Source organism: Scedosporium apiospermum, assembly GCF_000732125.1.
Source record: "Scedosporium apiospermum strain IHEM 14462 chromosome Unknown SEQ_SAPIO_0176, whole genome shotgun sequence".
NCBI classification, from domain to species: Eukaryota; Fungi; Ascomycota; class Sordariomycetes; order Microascales; family Microascaceae; genus Scedosporium; species Scedosporium apiospermum.
The window spans coordinates 539,755-562,545 of NW_015971877.1; the positions used below are offsets into that span (position 1 = coordinate 539,755).

Genomic DNA, 22,791 nt, shown 5'->3' on the forward strand with positions numbered 1-22,791 from the left:
GGTAATTCCCTGCATAACTTATCAATTCGTTCCTCCTTCAGCCACACCCTAGCTTCTTTCTACCTCATCAGCTCGTAAGCCGTACTTCAATACCTTTTCTCCCTCTCTCCCCATCTCCGCGCTCCTGATCTCCTGAGATTCTTTTGTCCTACCACTCGTTTCTCGATCGCCCCGACCCCCGATATCCCGCGGTCTTGTCTAGTGCTTTCACCATCATCACCATGGAGTCTTTCCAGGCGCTCAAGCGCCGCACAACCGAAATCCTTCAATCGATCCCGCAGTCCCTCCCGCAGTCCGTTCAGTCCAGCAAGCCCACAATCCCGACGATGAGGGGCACCTGGGAGAAGGTCGACCTACCATCTCTACCCCGCTCTTCCCACACCGTCGACGTCGTCTCCGGCTCCGCTTACATCTTTGGCGGCGAGTTTAATCCCCGTCAGCCCGTGAACAACGACGTCCACGTCATAAACCTGCCCCTCAGCCTCAGCGCCTCGGCCGATTCATATCCCGTGAAAGCTACCCCGCCCCAAAAGGAAGGAAGTAGTACATCGGCGAACCGACAGAAGGGCCTTACCGAAGTTCCGCTTAGCGGCGAGGATACGGCGACAGCCACCGACCTGGCGGAGAAGGATGAGGCTAAGCAGCCTGAGCCTGAGGTTCCCTCTGGACTCGGAGACGTACCACCCGCACGCGTCGGCCATGCCAGCGCCACTATAGGCAGCCGGATCTTCGTGTTTGGCGGTCGCGGAGGACCTGATATGACCCCGCTAGAAGAATCCGGCCGAGTCTGGGTCTTTGATACGAGGAACCACACGTGGACCTACCTCGATCCCGCCCCGGCCGCTGCCGGTGCTGTCGCGCGCTTCCCTCCTGCCAGGAGCTACCACGCCGCCGCCGCGATCGACCACCCCAGGGACTTCCCGAGCGCCCACCGCCCAAAACCAGTGACCTGGCATGACTGGGCCATGGGTGACAGCGCAAAGGTCGGGATCCCGCAGGCACCCATCGTCGGCAACGTCGCGGCTGGCGCCGTGGACGAGGAGGACGAAGGCTACGGCACGTTCTTCATCCACGCCGGCTGCCTCGCAGGCGGTGAGCGGGCCAACGATATCTGGGGTTTTGACGTGCGCTCGAAGGTCTGGAGCGAGCTGCCGACCCCGCCTGGTCCTGCAAGGGGTGGGACGTCGATCTGTGTGACCAAGGGCAAGATATTCCGCTTCGGCGGCTTCGACGGGAAGCAGGAACTAGGCGGTCAGGTCGACGTGCTCCACCTCGCGGCTGATTTCTTCGATGATGTCGTCTCGAAGGGTGAGGTTGCAGTAACTACCCGGCATGGCTGGGAGACTCTTACACCTATCCCCCAGACCGACACGCTAGATCCCGATCTATGGCCCGCGCCTCGAAGCGTGTCTTCGCTCCTCCCCGTTCATGTCCACGGCAGGGACTATCTTCTCCTTCTCATGGGCGAGGAAAGCCCCAGCAGCGATGGCCATGACGCCGCTGGTACATTCCTCTCCGACGCCTGGGCGTTTAGCATCCCCACCCCTCACGGCGGTTCCATCAAGGACACCGTCTTTAGCGCCATTGGAAGGAAGGCCGCTTCGAGGGAAGGCAGGTGGACTCAAGTCACGGCCGAGCCGTATGACGACGATGTCACTGATGAGTTGCCCTCGGCGAGAGGATGGATCTCAGCTGCTGTCGTGGATGAGCTCGAGGAGCCTGCCGTGTTCTTGTGGGGCGGTGTCGGAGACGGGAATGTGCGGTTGGGCGATGGCTGGATCTTGAGGCTTGGATAGATATTGGGTTGCTATGGATTATTATGTGGTTTGCATCTCATTTGTCATTTCCATTTATCTTTTTTTTTTTTTTTTCTCTTTCTCGCATGTTTCCACATAATGGAAAAGCCACGACAGGGATAACTTATGAACACACAAGGCAGAAGAATGAATTCAATGATGAGAGCCCTCAAGAGGGCTGGTTTACGACGACGCCGCGTTGGCAAGAATGATCAGGGGCGCAGGAATAGGTTAAATCTGTTACCATCTAGCGCCCTAGGTTTGTATTCCGAATACACTATAAGTTCTTATGTACAAGTATTTCTCCTCGAGGAAGAAACTGCATGCCTCCTTGTATCCCCCCGCGCTCTTCCGTCGCTCGATGCTAGAGAGAAAAGAATCTCCACATAGCCTGGTTACGAGCAAACGGAAACAGGGCAGAGCCTCCCATCGAATTCTTCCTATTTAAGAAGTTTCTGGCCCTCTCGCGTTAAACCACGCAATGTTTCATGTGTCAAATTAAAAAAAGCCCGGCAAGTCTCCCCATCGCAAGGATCCTACAAATCCGACCTCGTCGTCTCGGTACCCCAAGGCTCGGCCGTCAAGTTCGTCTGCCCCGCGCTATTCTCGCAAGTCTTCCTGCCGCTGAGGGGACCGGCGGCGGGGACCTTCTTCGCCGCGGCCGCGGAGCCTGTGGCGTTGGCGCTCTCGCGGAGGGCGCTGAGGAGCTCGACGACGGTCTCGGGGGTGAGGTCCTCGTAGTAGTCGTCGTTGATCTGGATCATGGGGGCGTTGACACAGGCGCCGAGGCACTCGACTTCGATGAAGGTGAAGAGGCCGTCGGGGGTGGTCTCGCCCTCCTTGATGTTGAGGTGCTCCTTGATGGCCTTGACGATGACGTCGCTTCCGCAGCCGCCGAGTTGGCAGGGAGTCTAGAAACACACAAAAGGCTTCGTTAGTCCGTCCCCACACCACTTCTCATTACTACCTTCGTAAGGTGGAGATTTCCAACGCGTGAGGGTTGAAAACACAAGACGTCGAGGAATATACATACAGTCGTACACGCCTGGACAAAGAACTTGCCCACGGGGGTCCTGTTGTACATGGTATAGAAAGAAGCGACCTCGTACACTCGCATGGGGGGAACCTCGAGGATCCTGGCAACCTCATTCATGACGCTGATGGAGGTGAAGCCGTGCTGTCGCTGACCGAGGTCCAGCAGAGGCATGATGGCGGCCTTCTTGTACTGGGGAGGGTAGCGCTTGATGATCTCGGCCATTACAGCCTCGTTCTCGGGCGTGAACTTGAAGGGAATATCGGGGTTGTTGTCGGGCGTGTTCCGGTGCTGTTCCGAGCGAGCGTTAGCAGTCTGGGCAGCGCAGAGAGCTGTCTCGATGGCGGGATGAGGTGATAATGGCCCTGCCGAACTCAGGGATTCCACCGGCCACGCCGTCGGTCCCGGACACCAATTGCAGAATCCCGGCCCGTCAATTCGTCGTCAAGGCCATTCGCTAAATATCCCAAGTATCAATTGGCACTAGAAAAGACATACCACCATGAGAACATCGCTCTGTTTCCGAGCCGACACCGTCAGGGATCGGAGCTGGATCTGTGGCCGCGCGGTCCGGCAGGCCGCCCGCATCGCCGAGCGGAAGAGCATCGGAGAGAGCTTCGTCGCCATTTTAGGTAGGGGTCGTCGCTTGCTCGAATGGCGAATGCACGTCTATTAGAGGCGAGGAGGGCGGTTCGTAGGGGGATTGACACTGGCTTTTCGGGTCGAGAGAATAAATCGAACTATCGTGACAAACTTGGGAGTTCCAATGTAATCCGCTGGACGGTGATTGGCTGATCCGGCTAATTTTCGGATGTCGCTTTCAATTTGTTCCCTCCACCCAGAATCTGGCATCTTACAACAACAGCTGAACCACACCATCTCGTCTCCTTCACAATCGATAATCCAGTACTGAGGTACTTCCAACTGTTGTTATCGACAAAGCCGAAAATGGAATTCGAGATTCGTACCCTTTTCTATATTTCCTAATTAAGGAGACACTACCACGGGATTAACCCGCGTTCGCACTAGTCCCTTTCCACGCGGTGTGACGGATTATGTCCTCTTCGAGCTGTTGGTCTCCATCTTTGATCGATTGGTCGCGTCCTTGCCCGGGCATTTTTATTCCAAGTTTTTTGTGCTTAAACTTTCTCAATATTACTACCATCCATTCTCAGAAGCCGAATCTCTAGATTCGGTTGGAAGACCGCCGGGGCATGCTGCAGCTCTCGCACACTTGCAGTGAGGAGAACGGCAAAGAGAGCCGAATTCCCTAAAGGAGGTGATTCTCAATCGATCTAATACTTTTACGCAAGAGCACCCGCGCTCTCGTGCGGCAGTCTTTGTGTCCTCGTGTTGCGCTGTCCGGCGCCGTGTCCCCCACTTTGCTGGTTCCCCTCTCCTCTTCGACATGCAGGCGGCTGAAGGATATGGTCGAATGCTTCCTCTGATGTTCCACAACGCCGGAGTGATCTTCTCCCGACGTCTCCCCGGACGAGTAGGAATAAAGCAGACATCCTTCGTAGACGGCCCCCCCTTCTGTACGGGTCCTTGTCGGCTCTCTATTCTGTGCAGTGATGCGATTTCCAACCGATCTTCGCCAAGTAGTCGATCTCCTTGGGAGGTTTGGCATCACTGAATATGCACTTCTGATCATCGCCAGCACCATTGATGCGCTCGCACTTCTCTTATTACCCCCACCACTTCTGGCGTAAGTTCCACTCAAGTGAATTCCAATCATACCTTGCTGTCCACCCAGATGTCTGGTGGTAGCCAGCCAGGACATCCACATTCCATGGGGATCGATATTTTAACGTGGTGCCTCGCATTCACCCTCCCTCTTCGATCGATAATGTCAATCCGATATCCTTGGTCATCTTATGTTTAGGTATCCCTTCCACACCGGATTGGCTAGCTCTACATTACACAACATCACAGCCCTGCAGTATCTGGCATTGGTTCGAGGTGGGAGGCATGCCCTCTTCCTAATCAGTCCATGTGATGCTGAACTTGTCAACTGGAGCTTGCGTCCGTCTCATCGGGACCCTAAAGGGCATACTTCTGTCACAGGGTATCATGATGCCCACGGCTCAGAATAATTCGTATTTGCGGAAGGACTCAACCGCCCTGCGCTTCCCTGCTCATGACAGAGACAGTTTCAAGACAGCTCTACATTCTAATCCCTCATTCCGTCTTCCCCACGGTTCGTAACTCTTAACCCAGATTTTCCAAATACACTGATAAGCACTAGTTTAATGACCGAATTTGCAAGAAACAGGTCGCTCTCCATGGACAACAGTACAAAGGGACAACCCAAACTCCCCAAGGAAACAATTGCGCGAAGGCTCATCTCAAGAAACCAGACCCCCAAGAAGGCAATGGAGACATCTTCCTTACTCCTCCTCGAGTTCATTAGAGATGGATCTTAGCTAGGGAACTAGAAAAAGACATGTTGCTTACCAACGACCACGCAAGTGAACGTGAGATCTCCCCGCTCAGATAGTACCGGCACATACTAGACCGATTCTAGTAGTCATAACACACACAACAAAGGAAATGCGAAGTTGCTGAAACCATACCCGCCAGATACAAGGACCAACTGCCCAAGTAGACACTGCGAAATGTCTGACCCGGAATCAGGGGGCCACTGGGGTATTGATGAGAGTAAGACGTCTAGGCTTACTTATTTCTGGGCGGCGGAGCGGACGCAGGCTTCACAAGGAACTCCCTGGTGCCAGGAGTTGCGAAGGACTTTCACGCCGTGGCATTCGTGGTTCGGATCGTTGCGAGCAAAGTGACAGTATGACTTCAACCTCACAATGGAGTGATTGCAACTGAAGAGGAATTCTTCCCAGTCACACATCCTGAAGATTGCTTTCCGTTGAAGATCTTCTTTACTAGTGAGACGTCTTGCCTTTCCCCGATGTCAGCGAGCCAATTCACCTAGTGTCAAGGAGGTTCTGGAGGTAGTGAAATGGTAGGATCGTAAGGTCGCAGTCAGTAGAGAAGATGCAGTTTAGCCATACCACAGATATCTTTTCAAGTTGATTTCCACCGATTATTTGCCAGGCGTAAATAAAGAAAGGGACTTGAATGCCCAAGGGTGATGAGACGAGACAATCCGATGGAAACCCGACGTTTAGAATAAGCTCCTGGTGTTGTTGGTATCGGGATGGAGGAAGAAGGGCCGCCCTTTCGCGACATCCTCAGCAGGAGACTGCCTCCGTTTATATCCCACACACTTTCTGTGTGAGACTGATGCTCAGTTTGCTTCTCCGTATGCAAGAAGCATCCTATTCCGAACCATCACTCCCAGCACTTGCACCAAGACAGAAACCACCATGCATCCGAACACAATACGGTTCCCCCAAACAGATCGATATGCCAATACACACATTATATCAGGATAGACGTTATGCAGCCAAATGGCACACAGTGTAATCCGGCCCACGACATATCTACCTCGATTATACACTCTGTCAGTTTTCTTCTCGCTCATCGGCCGTTCGCAAGATCGTGGCGTGCCCAGGACGGCGGCGGAGCTCAGTTGAACCGGATAGTGAGAACTATCAAGATCCAGTTACTCGGCCGGCGTGCTCCGCTGGGAACTAGGTATAAATCGAGCAGATTGAGAACATATCCCATGTTCCTATCTCAGTGGCGGGTACCAGAAGAGGACGCGAAGCTGGTTCCTCGAGAGTCGAGACCACACTGGGTGTGTTACTCCGCAGCCCATTTTATAGATCCATTACACCCACAGGCTAGAGAAGACGTCTCTTTGATCGAGATCAATGCGAATAGTACTTAAACTTCTCACCTCATTGCTCTTTCATTGTTTTCTCGGTCCGGACGGAACGTTCTTCGTCACATTGGGGCGCACCAATATCTTGCGTTGGAAAACACTAGCGCACCCAAGAATTCAAGCCCCCTCCCCACACATCTACATTGGGTCGCAACTTGGAGGAAGAATATGAGGGAATGTAAGGCTAGGGTTACCGAGCCGAGTTCCTGAGAGCTAGGCCAAGCTTGATCAGCGATTACGAACTAGGCAGCAGACGTATCGGGAATGCTCAAGTGCATTTCCCGGGGCACTCTTAAAGGTTTGTCATAGGGCTTGCAGCTGACAGGAAGGATACCCCTCTCGCGTTGTCCCTTAGCATCGCCTAGAATGGAGTTCTCTACTGGCAATGGCTGTGCCGCTTTGGATTGGATAGGGCTTTCGTAGAGAATCACACCAAACACGTCAAACATAGACGTGGATGGGGTGGCACAGCGCAAGCTCGGCTTGTTTGATCCCCCATCAGCAGACTAGAGTAGTCCAGGGAGGAGGCTCGCCGTAAATTATGTTATAATCGAGGCGTTCCTCCTTGACGCTGCCGAGTTACGGCCACTTTAGCTTGATCAATATTGCTCTGGGGCGAGAAAGCGGCCCGTATTCGTCGGTCCCCCGTGCGGATAGGCACTTGGAGGAAAGTTGAAAGACTAGGCCGATCTAGGAGTGGCGGGACGGATACGTAAACCGACGTTAGGAGAGGAAAGGTTGAGTAACAATGTAGCTGGTGCTTTGCATTCTACTTCGCAGATGCGGGCCACTCCAGGAACAAGAAGCCAAGTTACGAACTCGAGGCAACCTGCAGAGACATAGAGGCCCAATGGCATTAGACGTCGCATTCAATGGGTCGCGGACCTTTGTGCTCAAGATAGGCAGTGTGGCTGAGCCTTCTTCTTTTTTCATCGCCGGGGGTCTGGACTGAGAGAGAGAGAAGATGGTGAGATGGTGATTCGAAATTCCCAAACTTCAGGTTCCCTGAAAAGCTGTGCTGAACTGTCCCCAGCTCTGGAAATGCGGGACGTGATTGCATCTTGCAGCTCTCTCATGAGGTAATTTCACTTTTGTGGACTGAACTGATGGATCAATGATGGACTTTTTGCGCAGGCACTTAGCACTCAGCCCTGACCAGGCCAGCAGAAGATCGCTTTTGCTACTTCGTACTTTTGAACTTATTGAAGATCGAGTGCAATTGTGGGTGTGGATGTTCAAATTACCATTGCACTATTGCACACTTCGTACTGGGAAATTTGGCGGGGGGGAAGCTTCCGGGTTCCGGCTACATAGATTGTACATTGGACCGAGCGTATTAGGACCGAGGAGACACCAGTTGATTGATCAATACTTCGTACAATCGATTAAACCCACGACAGACTTGGTTTGCCCTTGAAACCTCCACGCCGGTTGACATGAATAATAATGATTAACGGACCTAGTTTATATCATTGAGGTTCGTCGAATACTTACACCGAGTCAATTTCTCTTGCTGAGTACGTGAGGTCCTCCGAATAACTGGCATCGGTTGATTAGAATGAGTGAGACGAGGTAGTGCCTAACTGATCCCATCCAGTGTCCCGGTTAACGGAAGGATCAAATTCTGGTGCTGTTTGGTAATTCTGAGAATGTACTTCGTACATATGTGTATCCATTACTTCGTAGACTGGCTGACACTTGATAACCCGACACCGCATGGCTGGCCTGACTGATACCGCTGATGCCACAGATGCCACTGATGCCGCTGATACCACCACCGACCTTGTGCTGTTTCTCTTCCTCTGAGTGGCTCAAATTTGGAAGTTGAGGTTGAGAAGGAGCGTGCAACGGAGCATCAAATCTTGCATTTTGCGCGGTGCGCTCCCGAAAAAAAGGCGAACCGTTCGCCTAGTCCGCCTGACTGAAATGGTTCCCAAACTGTGTACTTCGAACCACACAGGTCGTCCTGTCTCTGTCCCGCCGATTTCTCATTTATCCCGTCCAGCCCGAGTCGTCGTCGAGCCTTGGAGACACAAAATTGAGAGTATTCTCATCTCTCCCATGCCACTTGACCCCTTCTTCAAAACCCGCAGCACTCGTCATCGCTCCGAGATGGCCAGGTGTGAACATACCTAGATATTGCCATCACTGTCATCCATAGTTCTCTGATACCCGCTTTATCCTTTCCCAAAACGGTGCTGTATTGTTATTTATTTCTCCACCCTTTATTCAATCGTTATCGCTCTGTGTCCACGTCCTTTTCAACAGCAGAAACGACTGCCTACGACCGACGAACGCCTCCAAGTCCCGAATTTTATCGAGTCCTATCCCAGCAGTCTTGCTTTCTTGTAAAACCCACCAGCCACTCTCTCTCTCGTCCAATCTGGCATTATCCCCTGCCAACAAAGAATCAAAACGGCCAAAACTCAACTTCGTGTGGATTGAGGTGACGATAAGTTTCAAGTCGCCCCTCTTATATCTCTGCCGTTCTCCTCCCTATACATTCTGTACATGATCGGTGCCGTGTTGTTCCTCGCTCTCTTCCACGCCTACGCCCACGCCAACGCCTTGCACTCCAATCTTGCCAATCTACTCTCCATAAGATCCTCATAGCTCAAGACGGCCATTCAACCAGTCAAGATGGATTACGACCGGGTGTCGTACCCGCTCCAAAGCCAGGATTCAACGTCCATGATCTGGACTTACATAGCTGAGGATGAACCATGGAACGGACACGGTGTCTCCCAGCTAAACACCCAGCAATATGGTTCCATGCAGTCTCTGGCCTTCCAGAGGTACAGAAACAACGACGCATCAGACTATGGCACGAACCCGGCCCCAACTCTTGCTTCCGACTCGGGCTATGCGAGCCAGCGGCGACCCATCCCCGGAGATGATTCACTTTGCGGAGAGAGCATACTAGATCCGGAGATCCAGGCCATCGAGTCCGGATTCGATCAATTTGGGCTCATCAGTGCTCCCGTGCCTCGCTTTCCTAATCTACAAAGTCAATCCACCCCCAAGCATTCAGTCTCCGACTGGGTCTGCCCGGATTGTTCCAGTTCTTTCAAGAACAAGACTACGCTGAAGTACGTTGCTCGCTGACTTCACATTTACTTGATCCCCTCGTCTTACTAACACATCCCCCCAAGGAAGCATATTCAGCGACATCTGCGGTCCTTTCCATGTCCCGAGCCAGGGTGTTCCAGCAGAGATTTCGGCTCTAGGCATGATCTCGCCCGGCATCAACGGACTGTTCATAAACAAACGTCGGTACCGGGAAAGTCGTACAGGTGCAGTATTGATCACTGCCAACAGAAGAAACATAAGAGCTGGCCGCGGGCCGACAACTTCCGCAGTCACCTCAAGAATGTCCATGGCATCCCAGCAAAAAAAATTACCAACGGCTTTCTCAATGAGTTTCTAATCCCGTACGTTCAACGACGGCCCCAAATTTACACTATTCCAATTGCGTGCTTAGTTGACTTGTTTGCTGTCTTAGTCTCCCTTCGCAGTCTCAGGATATCCTCCGGGCTATCGGCTCCCTTGGACTTGACCCAGCCGAGAGTAGGGCATCCGCCAGAAGAGGTGGAGATGAACAAGACGGTCTGCAAGCTGAGCTTGAGACGCTCCTTGAGGAGCCAGAACTGCCAGCTTCTAGCGCCACGTCGAGGCAGAGGCATGTTGCCGATATATCTCAAAAAATCAAAGCTGCGGATCTCGATTCTCAATCTCCTACCGCCCTTTCAGGGCCGGCCACCAGCACTTTCGCTCCGCCCACTGAAATTTACCAGACTGCCACAGGCTTCGAAAATCCTTTAGCTCATGCTATGCCTGGAGTTCAAACTCACGCGTCCATTAAGAGCCAACCTGTGTTCTGCGCAAAACGATCGGATGGGAGCTACGTCGATGCTAACACGCCACTTACTGTTTTGGCCCAGAAGAGGGCTGTTGGCGACAACCCCCAAGGTAGAGAAGACAGTGTTCATGATCATACCACGCAACCTGGGTGCGAGATTGACAGCCCGGTGGCCTTCCCAATTGACTCTCCTCGAGGCCTAGCAGATACCGACACACTTGATAATACCGAGGCGCAAAATGGGTTCCTACATAATCCTTCCACCAAGTCTTCAGCTCTTCAGAGCGATCAAGAAATCTTCCAACTCCTTGAAGAGATTCCCGAACACATTCTTCAGTCTTTCATGGAACGCAAGTTGAGAAATACGAGCATGGATACCGACGAGGTCCGCGATGATCCTGGATCGGTGGCGGCCACGCAGAAGCATGAGCACGGCTGCTCTGAATGTGACAAGTCGTTTCCCCGAAAGTGTGAGCTAAAGTAAGCATTTCTCCCTGAGCTTCAAAAAGTCTTACGCGCTAAGTTACTGACATGACCCGGAAGCAAACACATGAAGCGACATGAGAAGCCTTACGGCTGCACCTTTCCGGAGTGCACAAAAAAGTTTGGCAGTAAGAGTGATTGGAGACGCCATGAGAGCAGTCAACACTTCCAGCTCGAGATATGGAGCTGCGATCAATGCTCAAAGGCCTATCACAGACGCGAAATATTCAAGCGCCACCTAGAGGACGATCACGGCTTAATTGATGATGAAGAGCTTGCCAATAAGCTAGAGAGCTGCAGAGTGGACCGTCATAGCAGCAAAAAGTTTTGGTGCGGATTTTGCGAAAAGATTATTCTGGCCGACATGGAGCCCGGATTATGGAATGAAAGATATGAACATATCGAGGATCACTTTATTGGACGAAAGGGTTTCCCACGACGGCATATCGGCGAATGGAAGCGGGGTGACAGTGAGCATTCTAAAGCTATAGAGAACGCCTCGCAAGGCACGGGCGACCTCAATGGGTACTCGGCTCGATACAAGCGCGAGCCTCAATCAGAGGTGGTGATGGAGTCACTCCGTGGACCCCGACAACTCGAAAGGAAGAGGCAACGGCCGAAGGCTGAGAGCCCGAGTCCAGGCGCCAGTGAGCAGAAGAGGAGACGAGTTGGGGTTCGAGGGCATATGGCGTGAACACCACGGATGATATTAGGGAATGATTGTTACATTAGTTTTTTTCTTCTCTTCTTTTCTTTTCTTTTCTTTTTTTTTTTTTTTTTTTTTTTTTTTTTTTGGATATACCACTAGAAAGGGACAGGATATGTTTGGATTATGACACAGAAACGATCAAATGCGGGTTGGTTCAAATTGGGAAGAGGAATTGGTAATGAGATCACGATGATGACAGCGGCCCGGTGTTCAGGATAAGCTTAACGTCCACCTGGATCAACTGAATTAGACTTATTCACTTTGACGCGAAATCTCTCTTCCCTTCAACAGATTGCTTCCCAACTCTCTTCCTGTTCTCGCAGAAAACCCAGCCCCACTCGATCTGCCTCATCGAGTCCCGCAACACGTATTACTGGACCGTTGATCTCTCACCCTGCAGAGATCCCACCCAGGGCAGGTCGAGGAGATGAGTGCTCCGCGGAGAAGACGGCTTCCCAAAATCTGCCCGGCGCTAAGTAGCGTGGATACGAAGCCCAATGCCTAGCCTGGCAGTGCCTGTCGGCGGGTAGCACAGCCAGGAGCAGGAGACGGGGTGGCGTACGAGCCTAAGTAGGACCGTGATCTAAGACCGTGGTCTAGCGCAGTGAGTAACTTCCGAGCGCGGGATTCCGAGTAGGGAAGGAGAGGGAGAAGTAGGAGGGGTGGCTATGTGTTTTTTTTTTTTTTTTTCTTTCTCTTCCTTTTTGGCGATTTGCCAGTAGCATCAGTGTATGCACCTAACCTCAGGGGAAAATCTCGAGTCAAACATTGAACCTTGTCTCCTCGGACACCCTCTACTTGCTCTCTAGCCGCCCCTAAACCTGCTAGTCTTTCCCATCCGGGGTGCCTCCGCTCCGGGAACTTGCTCGATCAAGGATAACTTCATCCTCTGGCCTGGCTAGTGCCCCAGGGTCATTTTTAGTAATGGCGCTAGTGAGCTAAGTTAGTGTAATGTACGAAGTATGCGTAGCTTAGTTGGAAAAGGGGATCGACGACCAGCATTGCCAACAGGTGCTGGCCTAGGTCTTGCAAATGGTGGCGACGACATATCGCCGTGCTCCTTAGCTAAGAACACTAACCGCCTGGCCGGAATAAGAGTGCATCTCCGGTCATGGCTGTAGCTTTTATTAGAAAGGATAGCGCACTTGGTGAGAGTTGGAGGTGGGTATGTCGTTTGAAGAGGCGTTCACCAACGACATCTTACAGGCTGCGGGCCGAACATCTCCAGACCGGGCACACCCGTCGGTGCTCCTACGACAGCAACGGAGGACGGTCCCTGGTCAACGGTGGGTGCATACAAGACATCCTCGGGCACGATTAGCTCGGTGTCTTTCGGATGAGAGATACTCACCCCGTGCACTCATGCCTTCCTCCTTCTTCCATTACGAGGTATACGTACTTCGTAGATATCGAGATGCTTCCCTTTCCCTTCAAGCCAACCTGATTGCCGAAGAAAGAGGAAAGTGGTATTCAGCCCTCACTCCTGAGGCTGGCCATCTGCCGCTTGGCCACCCTACCTGAGCCATGCAGCCTGCCCCCTGTCCCCTGTTCCTTGCCTAGTCGGGTGCACGGCATCCTGATTTTGGGACTGATGATATTACTTACTACAATAATCCGATCTTGGTGGCATGGGCATTCAGACTGGCCGGCTGACGTGTCGAAGGTTCATTATATGGGAGGAACGGGAAACGGAATGTGAAAGGGAGATCATCAAACGCAGCATTGTTGGATGACCCTGGCCAGCTGAAGATTTACTGGCCGGTTTGGGGGAGGGTGGCATCGAGCATATGTGGATCTATTAGTGATTGTTATTGCTCCCAACCGGTTTCTTTCTGAAGGTTGACTTCGTAATGTCGTATTATTTCTTTCCCGTCCAGCAGTCCAGCGTTGAGGTTGACGATCAAAGTGCCACTAGACACAGACGCTACCGTTATGGATCACACCCATTTTGTGCATATACCTTAAATCATACTTTGGATGAATTGGTCTGCCAAGTACTGTTACATACACCGAGGTCCGCTACCATGGTGAGGGATCAATCAATCAAATCCCACGATCCATCCACTCGGGAGATAGCGACCCACACCAAGTAAAGAGCCCATAGGGCTGAGCAATTGTCTGAAGTAGTGTAGTAAACTTAGGATTGACTGACGGATGGATATTGTGATTGATTGATTGATTGATCTCTTTGTGACAAGACCCTGATAACACCCGGGGTCAATGGTCGAGTACTTTGCATCCCGCAATGGAAGAGGCGAGTATTAAACGAAGAACGCGAAAATAATGACGAGTTCAATATTGACTGCTAACTCAAAAAGAAAGACCTCACGATCCCAGGGCCCGTCGGGAAGTGTCGAGGTGGACCAACATGACTCGCGAGCTGACGAGTCTCAAAAAACGTTGGACCGAACCTTGGGCTGGCCAGAACGGAAAGTGGTGTAGTGTAAAGTTACGAAGTACTACATGTAAACTATGATGGGTCTGGCCCCGGCCAAGCGTTCGTTTTAGCGCCAACATGGTTCTTGGCAAAACACATCAGTTTTCGTCGAGTTGAGTGTAAGATTCCAAGTGCGGTTGACTGCTTTCTGTTTTGCATGCAGACTATGATCAACTGACTTGACGCCTTCTAGACAAGAAGCGGGATTGATCCGGCAGTAGTACGAAATGGCGAGAGAGAATAATAGAAGTGGTCTCTTTTCCGTGGTCTCGGGGTCGGCCGCCTTCTTCCGCCTGGCAAGTGTGGAATGAGAAAATCAAAGGAACGGCTGGTCTTCGTTGTCCGACACTCGCTCCGGCTTCTCTTTTTGGAGACATCCTGCTTCTGGTCTTCTCATCGACTTTGGAATGTATGTGTGTACTCTACTCCAGGCAGAAAAGACCCTCTTCACTTTCACCTGCGATGCAACCTCTATGACATTGAAGGTTGGGAACATCCCCAACTCGGTCATCCAGGGTCATCCCGGTAATGCAATGGGCAGGTGATCGCCCTGAAAACCCTTTTTTTTTCGGGACTTCCAGGTCTAGTTGCAGAGTAGCATCAATCAATCGTTGCGATTGACAATACCACCAAGTACACCATTATTTGCAAGCAGCGAATCCTGGGCCCTGGAGATGCCTCAAAATGTATAGTGTACAGGTATACTCAAGTATACGCATATTTCCACAGCTAGAACAGCCCCCGGTAAACGTGGGCACCAGGATGTCGCATTGCTTCATGATCCTTCGAGTAAGCTACTTTACGAGTAGGATCAGGCCGAATCTTAAATAGGGCCGTTGATCGAAGACCGACAGCAACAAGGAGGTGGGAGGGAGGGGCGGGTGATGAGGTCAATGGTGCGGGAACTGGATGAGACAATCATACCCATACTTCGTACACTAGACATACCCGTTCCTGTGAGGTGCGCGAGTAGTGTACTCCGTACTTCTTTTGTCCGCGGCTTGCTGGGGCAGGTCCTCGTTCCCTGGGGTTCCTAGTGTGGAGGCGTGTCCCATGGCGTTTTATTCTGCAAGTCAATCTTTTTGTTTTTTCCCCTTTTCTTCACACACCAGGCCAAGGATGTGGGTGGAGAGAACTGTCATCTCTGCTACGGAGTGTGTACCTCAATAACATCCTGTTTTCTGACCCAGGCGCTTCTGCTGCTCTTCAGCGTCATTCATAGGATCCTCCATTTTTGGTGGCTTCAGCAGCCATGCACCACACACCCAACCGTAGATGTCAAAATTGCTCAAGACCCGGTGTTGGCTCTGCCAAGCCCTTACATGGGTACTTCGCCAGGCCATCTCACCTTTCTTTCCCTCCCCATTCTTCTAGTGGAAGAGGGAGAAGAACAGGTTCTCTGCAGTTCATGCCAAAGCTTGCATGGTGCTTCTCTACGCCCAGGGAACGAGTAAGGGTATCGGTCGCATTTCGACGTTGTGAGCTGTAAGTTATGTTAGCAATGTCTTTTGGGCTTGCGATTGCAGTGTACAGTCCTCATGCAAAGGACTACGTAATGAATTACTTGGTCGCTGGCGGTGCAAAATCTCTACTTTTTTTGGCCCCCTCCCCCTTCCACCTAGATCAGGATCAAATGCTTCATATCACACTTGGTGACGTCTGAACCGCGCAAGGGTATTACACAATTGTGTGTTGCCAGGCCGTTGGACGTGGGCTTAAGATACAGCGCGTCATTCCCGCCCATCACCGAAAATTAGATTTCCGTTATACCTCGGTAGTCAGGGGGGACATTATCTGACAGGCAGCAAGTGAAAAGATTTCATATTTTTTTTTTTCCCTTGGAGGGGAGGGGGAGGTTTACGTGGTCTTCGAATTGGCCAGTAAGTTCTTCCTTCAGCTATCTCGGTGACGCGATGCAGAAAGAAGGCGGACTCGACCTTGGGGGGTTCGCCTTGCCGTTGAAATTACGCGACCGTGCTGAAGAATGGATCGACTTTTCAGATGAGGGAAGACAACCCACCAATGCCATGATGCGCAGTCCAAGCCGTAAATAAGGGAGTGGGGCCCGCTTGCGTCGTGTCACTTGAAAGTGTAAAAGCGGATTTGGCGATCTTGGGGTTGGGGAAAGGGAAGGGGAAATGTTCCAACACTTGGGGAGGGAAGGGAGCGGCCGGCAGGGAAAGGGAAGAAAGGAGGAGGGGTGTTTGAGCCGCACCACCTACTTCGCAGTGTGCTTCGTAGTGTCCAAGTACAAGCGGCGGTGGGGATTGGGGAGGTCAGATGGGCGGTCTGAGAATTAGATTAGTGTAGAGATGGGTGCCGCCCAGCAGGAATGTCGCCTTGTCGGGAAACATCAATCAATCAGACCCGTTGCGACTCGGTATTGGTTATTCTTTGAGGCCCGGCATTGAAGGCGACCCGTCTTGGGGTTGCGGCTGTTGGGCACCAAATGCAATGATGGCCCGCCTCTTTCCTTCAGTGTGGTTCGGCTCTTCAGATCCGTTTCAAGGGCCTCAAAACAATTTGAAGGAGCCAGAACCGCAGAATGACAGTGCACATCAATTACCAATCCAGCGACCGAGCACGGGGAAAATCCAGTGACTGACGTTTCTTCGCAGCGTGTGCGTATACTGCCCTATCAATGATCAAGATTGGGATCGTAGGATCCCTTCCGCAAACCAACTACATCATGTGGTGGTATCCATCGGTAATTTTTTTTTTTTTTTCGGGGAGCTAACAATAGCACGTCGGGTGCAGAGACAAACACATACGAAGCACATGAAACAACTCCAGTCGCGTATTCCAACAGTCGATGGTGGAAGACGTACACCACCAAGCACATCTCACTGCTTCGTTACGGTCGCCTTCCATTGTCCTCAAAGAAGAAATGTCGGCATCTCAATGCGGAAACACTGACGACTGCGGAAAACACACATAAATCGATGGTTGAAGATGTCTGTTCCTACGTAACGGCCCCCAAACCGATCGCCTTCGTATTCGATGACGACGGGACGCTACGAAGCATACACACCCTTACTATTTTAGAATTCCATTTCCCCTCAAGAGTCCTATGTACTCAGCAGACTTCACTTTGAGTACTTCGACGTATTCCAATCCTCCGACGTGAATCTGACCGTTTGTTCCTGGGCCCTGGACTGGCTTGGTTGGTGGCTTGTGACGACTTGTCAAGTACAAGTCAAAGAAGGATAAGTGACAGCTCCCCCACATTAGTCCTACATGCCCTATTTTTATTCCTCTGACCAATTGATATCGTCGGGCTTCTCGATGGGATTTAAACTAGTCTAAACTTACCTTTGCGCGGTACTGGAATATCAGGGGGGCGCCAAATCGGCCTTTACTCTGTACTCATAAAGATTAGTTTACTTGTCCTTACATCGGCTTCATCCCCATGTGGTGTCCTCCGCCTTCGCCAGATGCTGCTTCGCCACTATCCACCACCATTGATGTTGTTCAACATGCATTCGGGAAAGTGACTAAACAAGGAAGTGATCGACTCCAATAAGCTGTTTTCTAGTTTATTCTCCCCCGGCGCTATTTCCTCGACTTTTGCTCTCTCGTGGCCCGCAAACAACAAGTTGATGGGCGGCTCAGCCCCAGTTATCATTCCACTCCAGAAACACGTTCAGCGCCACGGGCTGATTTTGAGCTTAAACCGTTGACTTATTCTCCCGATTTCTTCTTGAATTTGCTTTTTCTGTGGAGACTATTGGCCTTCTTGTTCCTTTGGTCCGTCTGCCTTACCTGATTCAAGCCACCCCTGAGGGACTCCACCAGTCTGATCAAACATTACAAACATTACCATTATTGATTGTGAGTGTCTGTGTGGCGGGGATCGATGGCTTGTAGTGATTCATGTTGATCGATTCATACTAGTTTAGTCCATAGTTTAAACTAATCTATATGAGGCTGATGCTAGGAAGGTTGAAGCTTGTGCGCGTTCGTTCCAGTCTAACGGAAACCGCCCGCTCTCCCAAGGTGTTTAATATCGGTCCCGCGTTATTAGCGGTGATTAAATCCAGTTCATGGAAGCGCAGTCCCCCCCCCGCCACACTTTCTGCCACAGATTAATCGCCGCAAGAACTTTCAAAGTGTTTGAAACATCCCCATGAATGACATCGCCACCTCCAAAGAAGAAGACATCAACATCTTTCAAGTAAACTACTTGAAACATATGCCCGAGGACTGCTTCGCCACACTTAAAGAAGAAAATCGAAGCCTACCCGCCTTCGGTGGGGCTTCGGGTTGCTCATGTCATGTCTTTCATTGTTGCTTTACATCGTAAACTACGAAGTACTTTGTACAAAGCCACTCTTAATTCCGCACTCCGACCTTATTTTTCTTGTGATAAATGTTGCATTCATTGGAACTGGCGCCTCTCCCAGCTTGACTCCAGCGCTTGGAAATGAGCCGAGTATTCCGTATTCTGCAGGCCCACCCCGTCTGTTTGTTTGCTCTGTCCCTCGCCCACATTTTTATCTCGACCGGGGTCCGTAAGCTTTACATATGTACTTCGTATGGAGGATATGCGCTGCAGTGTGATAGGGGCGTCGTCCCAGTTCAATGGATCGAGGCGCACAGTGATGATGAACATTTACCGGAACCAGGGTCACTGTTGGGGTTCTTTTTGGGGTCTTCTTCTCCTTGGGTCAAAGTTTCAGCTGTGCAAGCAACTGGATGCGTACGAAGTAGTATTCGGTGATAATAGGAAACGCATATTTTCATCACAGAGGTGTTGCCCTGCCTTTTGCGTCTGCGACATCCCTCCTTCCTGTAGCACCTTCCAAAAAGGTTACACTATTATTTGTTCCCGTGCTGTCACGCTCTCTCTGTGGTTGGTCTTGAACCTGACGGGAAAGGGTCCTGGTTCCTTGATCGCGGGACGTGCAGGCTTCAACCGGCGTGGTGGGGAAGGGCAGGAATTCTTATCAAGTGAGAAATAGATAGGTTTACGACATGCGAACTTTGCTTCATTAGGAATGCCCCTTCGAAGTAGACCAGCGCCAGAGGCCCAGTGGGCCAGCTACTCGACTGTGTCTAGTTTACATAGTTTACAGTGTGGTCTGGCCGGAAGAGGATATTGATTGACGTGAAGAACGATGAGAGTGGAAAGAGGCTTTCTGTGGGCGGTTTCCGGCGTCGTCTGTGACGCGGTCAAGTCGAAAAGACATGGATGAAGGTGGCCTTTACCACACACTTTGAAGTTCTTGTACTTTAACGAAACTGCAGGAAGTGAAGAAAACGCCTAAGGCGCTTCAATGCCTCTGGATCGAAGGACACAGATGCCGTCCTTGACCGAATCGTTGCGCATGTTGGGCTGTGTGGTGAGAAGCACTTACGGGGTTCTATGAATAGTATTGATCTTTTCGGGTTCCAAATTCTTCTTTTCTTTTTTTTCTTTTTTCTTTTTTCTGTCCTTTTTCGGATCGACTTGATAAATCAGTTTTTTATTTTTATTTTTTATTTTTTTTATTTTTTTTTTATCAAATATACGCCACCACCAGTTTCGTTGTGCCGCCGTCTGGGAATACGAGCGACGAGGCAGTGTTTCTATCGGGTGCTAGCTTCAAGTTGCTTGACGCAGTCCCCATACGCCTCTGGAAATAACCAACATCAATCGAACTTGCATCAATTTCCACTTTGGTAAACCTGAGCAGCAGCAACCAGCAGAAGGAGCAACCAGCAGAAGCAGCAACAAGCAGGGGTTCCAGCCCTGTTCTCGCACAGGCGCTTGGAGACACCAGCCGATCCCAAACAGTGGAGGCAGCGATGCCCCCACAAAGCATGCGCGATTACTCCAGACTTTTCCACTCGTGACTGCAAAGGATAGGCACGGAGTCGGGCAGTGTCTAGGGCTTGGCATCGACAGCATCAACAGGGGCAGACCGATCGTCGGGTTTAAAAAAGTTCTCATGATTGGTCACAGACGATGCCCCCTGTTCCTTCGTTAGGGGTCATCTTACGCTAAACCTGGATTTGGAGTAGCGTGGTTTAATACCTGTCGTCATGCAGTCGAGAAGACGAGTGGATGAAGGTATTTACTGGTTCCAACGAAGGACGAGATCCGTCGTCCGCTTGAATGCGGACGGACTGACGAGTGTGGCAGGACCCTCTGTTCTTCGCAGAGAGAGGATGAATTCTCGATGACCGGGAGGGGCGCAGATACCGATGACGAGGTATTTCGACCCTGCTTTCCCTCCACTTTCGTTACTTTTCGTTACTTGGTGCAGGTTCTGCGGCCGTCTGGTCGCTTGTCGACGAAGCCCTTTTCGCACATTGCGATCCACGGACGCCCAAAGCCAGGTAATCGGCTCCCGTTTTAACTTTTGAATTGGAGACCCATCAACAGGTTCCGTCCGCGATCTCTGAAGCCAAAACGTACACTACTTCGTACATCACTTCTATGTATACAGTTCTAGCATTTATCAACACAATTCCGAAAGTCAAATTTTGAATTTTGGGTGGGCATTCAAGGCCCTGGTCCTGCAAGGGTGAGAGCTGCAGGACACACAAAATTCGATTCGTCGTTGTCCCCACCTGGGACCAATGGGCAAGGGATTTTCACAGGGGTGTGTGTGTGTAAGTGGCTTCCTTTTCTTCCCTCGTCATCTTGGAAATGCTTGTTGAACTCGATTCTTGGGTTGCATATTGTCCCGCCCCATCTGTTACCCTCGTCCATTTCCAACCCCAAAGTACAGAGCAACAGGAGGTTCAGCTCATCCTAACCTCCTGTCCCTCGTTCTTGCTTTGAGATGAGATATCGACACCCAGATCAACCCCCAAGTCACAGTGGACGGGTCATTTTTATACCGTTCCCGTTTACACATGAGAACACCCTCTTGGCAGAGCGACCCTTGTTGACGTTGGATTTTCTGGTAGATGATAATCACACCCTGAAATAAGACGCCGTGAAGATCAAACTCAGCCCTGGACGAGCCAAAGATCTACCAGACACGCACGCAGACTCCCGCATCCCGCCAGGCTGGAATCGGGGCCTTTTTTCATGCCTTTTTTTCTTCTTTATTTTTAGGGGAAGGCTGGCCGGCTTGTCGAGGCCCAAAGACATATACGAGGAGCTATTTTGAGTGCGTGTGCATCGTGTATGTCGGCGCTCATCATCTCAAACCCCGGAGAGGACCGGTCACGTCGGGGATGGTACCAGCTCGGCGACGCATACTTTGTAAACTAAAGTTTACAATCATGGCCCGAGACCCTCCTCCGCAAGACAGGCGTTTTTTTCCAACTTCGTACTGTGGTAGTGGATGGTCTGTCGATCATCCTCCAGTGCTTGAAAGATATCGCCGTGTTCAGCCAAAGTGGGTCCGGTTTCCCTCAGCTCCTTCCAATAAGCGCGGGTCGGTCCTCTTCGTTAATGTTATTCCTCCAGAGGCAACATCCAGAAATCATGAGATGGCAGCTGTACTTTCGTGGTTTATTGCTAGTTTATTTCGAAGCGATCCAAGCTTGTGCCATCGAAAATGGAATTAACCCCGAATTTGTGCCAAAAAGTTGATCAGTGTCTGGAAGTGTATTATTTATGACAAGCCGGTTGCCAGCTTGTTAAGCATCCATGTCGCTTTAGGCCTTAAACTAGACAACATAAGGGGAGCCGCAGTCAATGATATCTTGAGATGCTGCAACACCGCCAAATATGCAGATGTGCAATCTACGCCTGCCGTACTTCGAACTTTGGCATCCAAGCCCATCCGTGGAGAGATCAATTTGTACGACGCCGCCAATCCTTCGGTACTGCATACACTAGGATCATTGGATCAGTAGCACTTGTCCCCACACTGCTCACTGCACTTTTACATCTGCCAAACGTCAAATTGGGGAATTAGAAAGGGACACACTCAGGTACAAAGATATCCAATTGATGGTATTAGTCCCAGTTGGTTCGCGCACCGCCGGCGACGAACAGTGGCCTGTGGTCTAGTGTTTGGGCAGAATGCTGGCCCACCCATTTCCCGCAGCAATTTTCGAAGTACAGAAACACTAAGACAGCATGATAATCAACGCAATGTCAAATGCACTGAAAATATGCAACGACAGAGTGCGCCGCGAAGCGCAGGCGAGTTCTGGGCAATGGGTGGGCAACGCTCACGCATTCGGTACCCTGATTCTAATGACTTCAGAGACCGGAAAAAGGCCTCATCCGGTCGACCTTACAGAAGACTAGAAGGCCTGTTGAGATAGGAATAGCGCCTGTCCTTCTTCTTTCTCTTGCCCCCTGGTATCCTTTTACCCCCCCTTGTCTCTTTCCTTTGGAGGTACGAGGTACTTCGTAGAGTAGTTGTTCAGTTCCGCGTGCCGTTCTGGGTTTAGAAGATCCACCCCGGGCGTGTACCGCCTGTTTTCTCCTGTCTGTCCATACCCCATGTCGATCTGGGCCTCAACTTGGAGAAGGTGGGGGCAAAGGCGAAAACACCTTGTCCTCGTCAGACCCGTATTATTCTCAAATCTGGAGGGCTGGCGGGGGGTGAGAATGTTAAATCATTCCCCTATGCGACGCTGCCCTTCAATGATGAGGAAGGTCCATCAAAGTACAACCTCTGCTACAACTCGATTCCGGTCTCCGAGGAATAAGGTCTGACCCGGTAAGTGAGTGCCCTACTTGTACCATGATGGCTTTTTGCTGGCTACGTGCATTGGCGAGA

General features: G+C 51.1%; 2 protein-coding genes and 1 pseudogene across 2 annotated transcripts; 2 read left to right on the forward strand and 1 right to left on the reverse strand.

Annotated features, from left to right (window-relative positions):
• Positions 1-221: 221 nt before the first annotated feature.
• SAPIO_CDS10694 lies at positions 222-1,796 on the forward strand (annotated as a pseudogene; the record flags this gene model as incomplete).
• A 536-nt stretch (positions 1,797-2,332) lies between these two features.
• SAPIO_CDS10695 (NADH:ubiquinone reductase (H(+)-translocating)) lies at positions 2,333-3,456 on the reverse strand (the record flags this gene model as incomplete). Its single annotated transcript, XM_016784243.1, has 3 exons — positions 2,333-2,707; positions 2,830-3,120; positions 3,328-3,456. The coding sequence occupies 3 exons, from the start codon at positions 3,454-3,456 to the stop codon at positions 2,333-2,335; spliced, it is 795 nt and encodes a 264-aa protein (XP_016638476.1).
• A 5,812-nt stretch (positions 3,457-9,268) lies between these two features.
• SAPIO_CDS10696 (uncharacterized protein) lies at positions 9,269-11,664 on the forward strand (the record flags this gene model as incomplete). The annotated part of the gene is made up of 3 exons (XM_016784244.1): positions 9,269-9,717; positions 10,131-10,967; positions 11,031-11,664. The coding sequence occupies 3 exons, from the start codon at positions 9,269-9,271 to the stop codon at positions 11,662-11,664; spliced, it is 1,920 nt and encodes a 639-aa protein (XP_016638477.1).
• Positions 11,665-22,791: the final 11,127 nt, after the last annotated feature.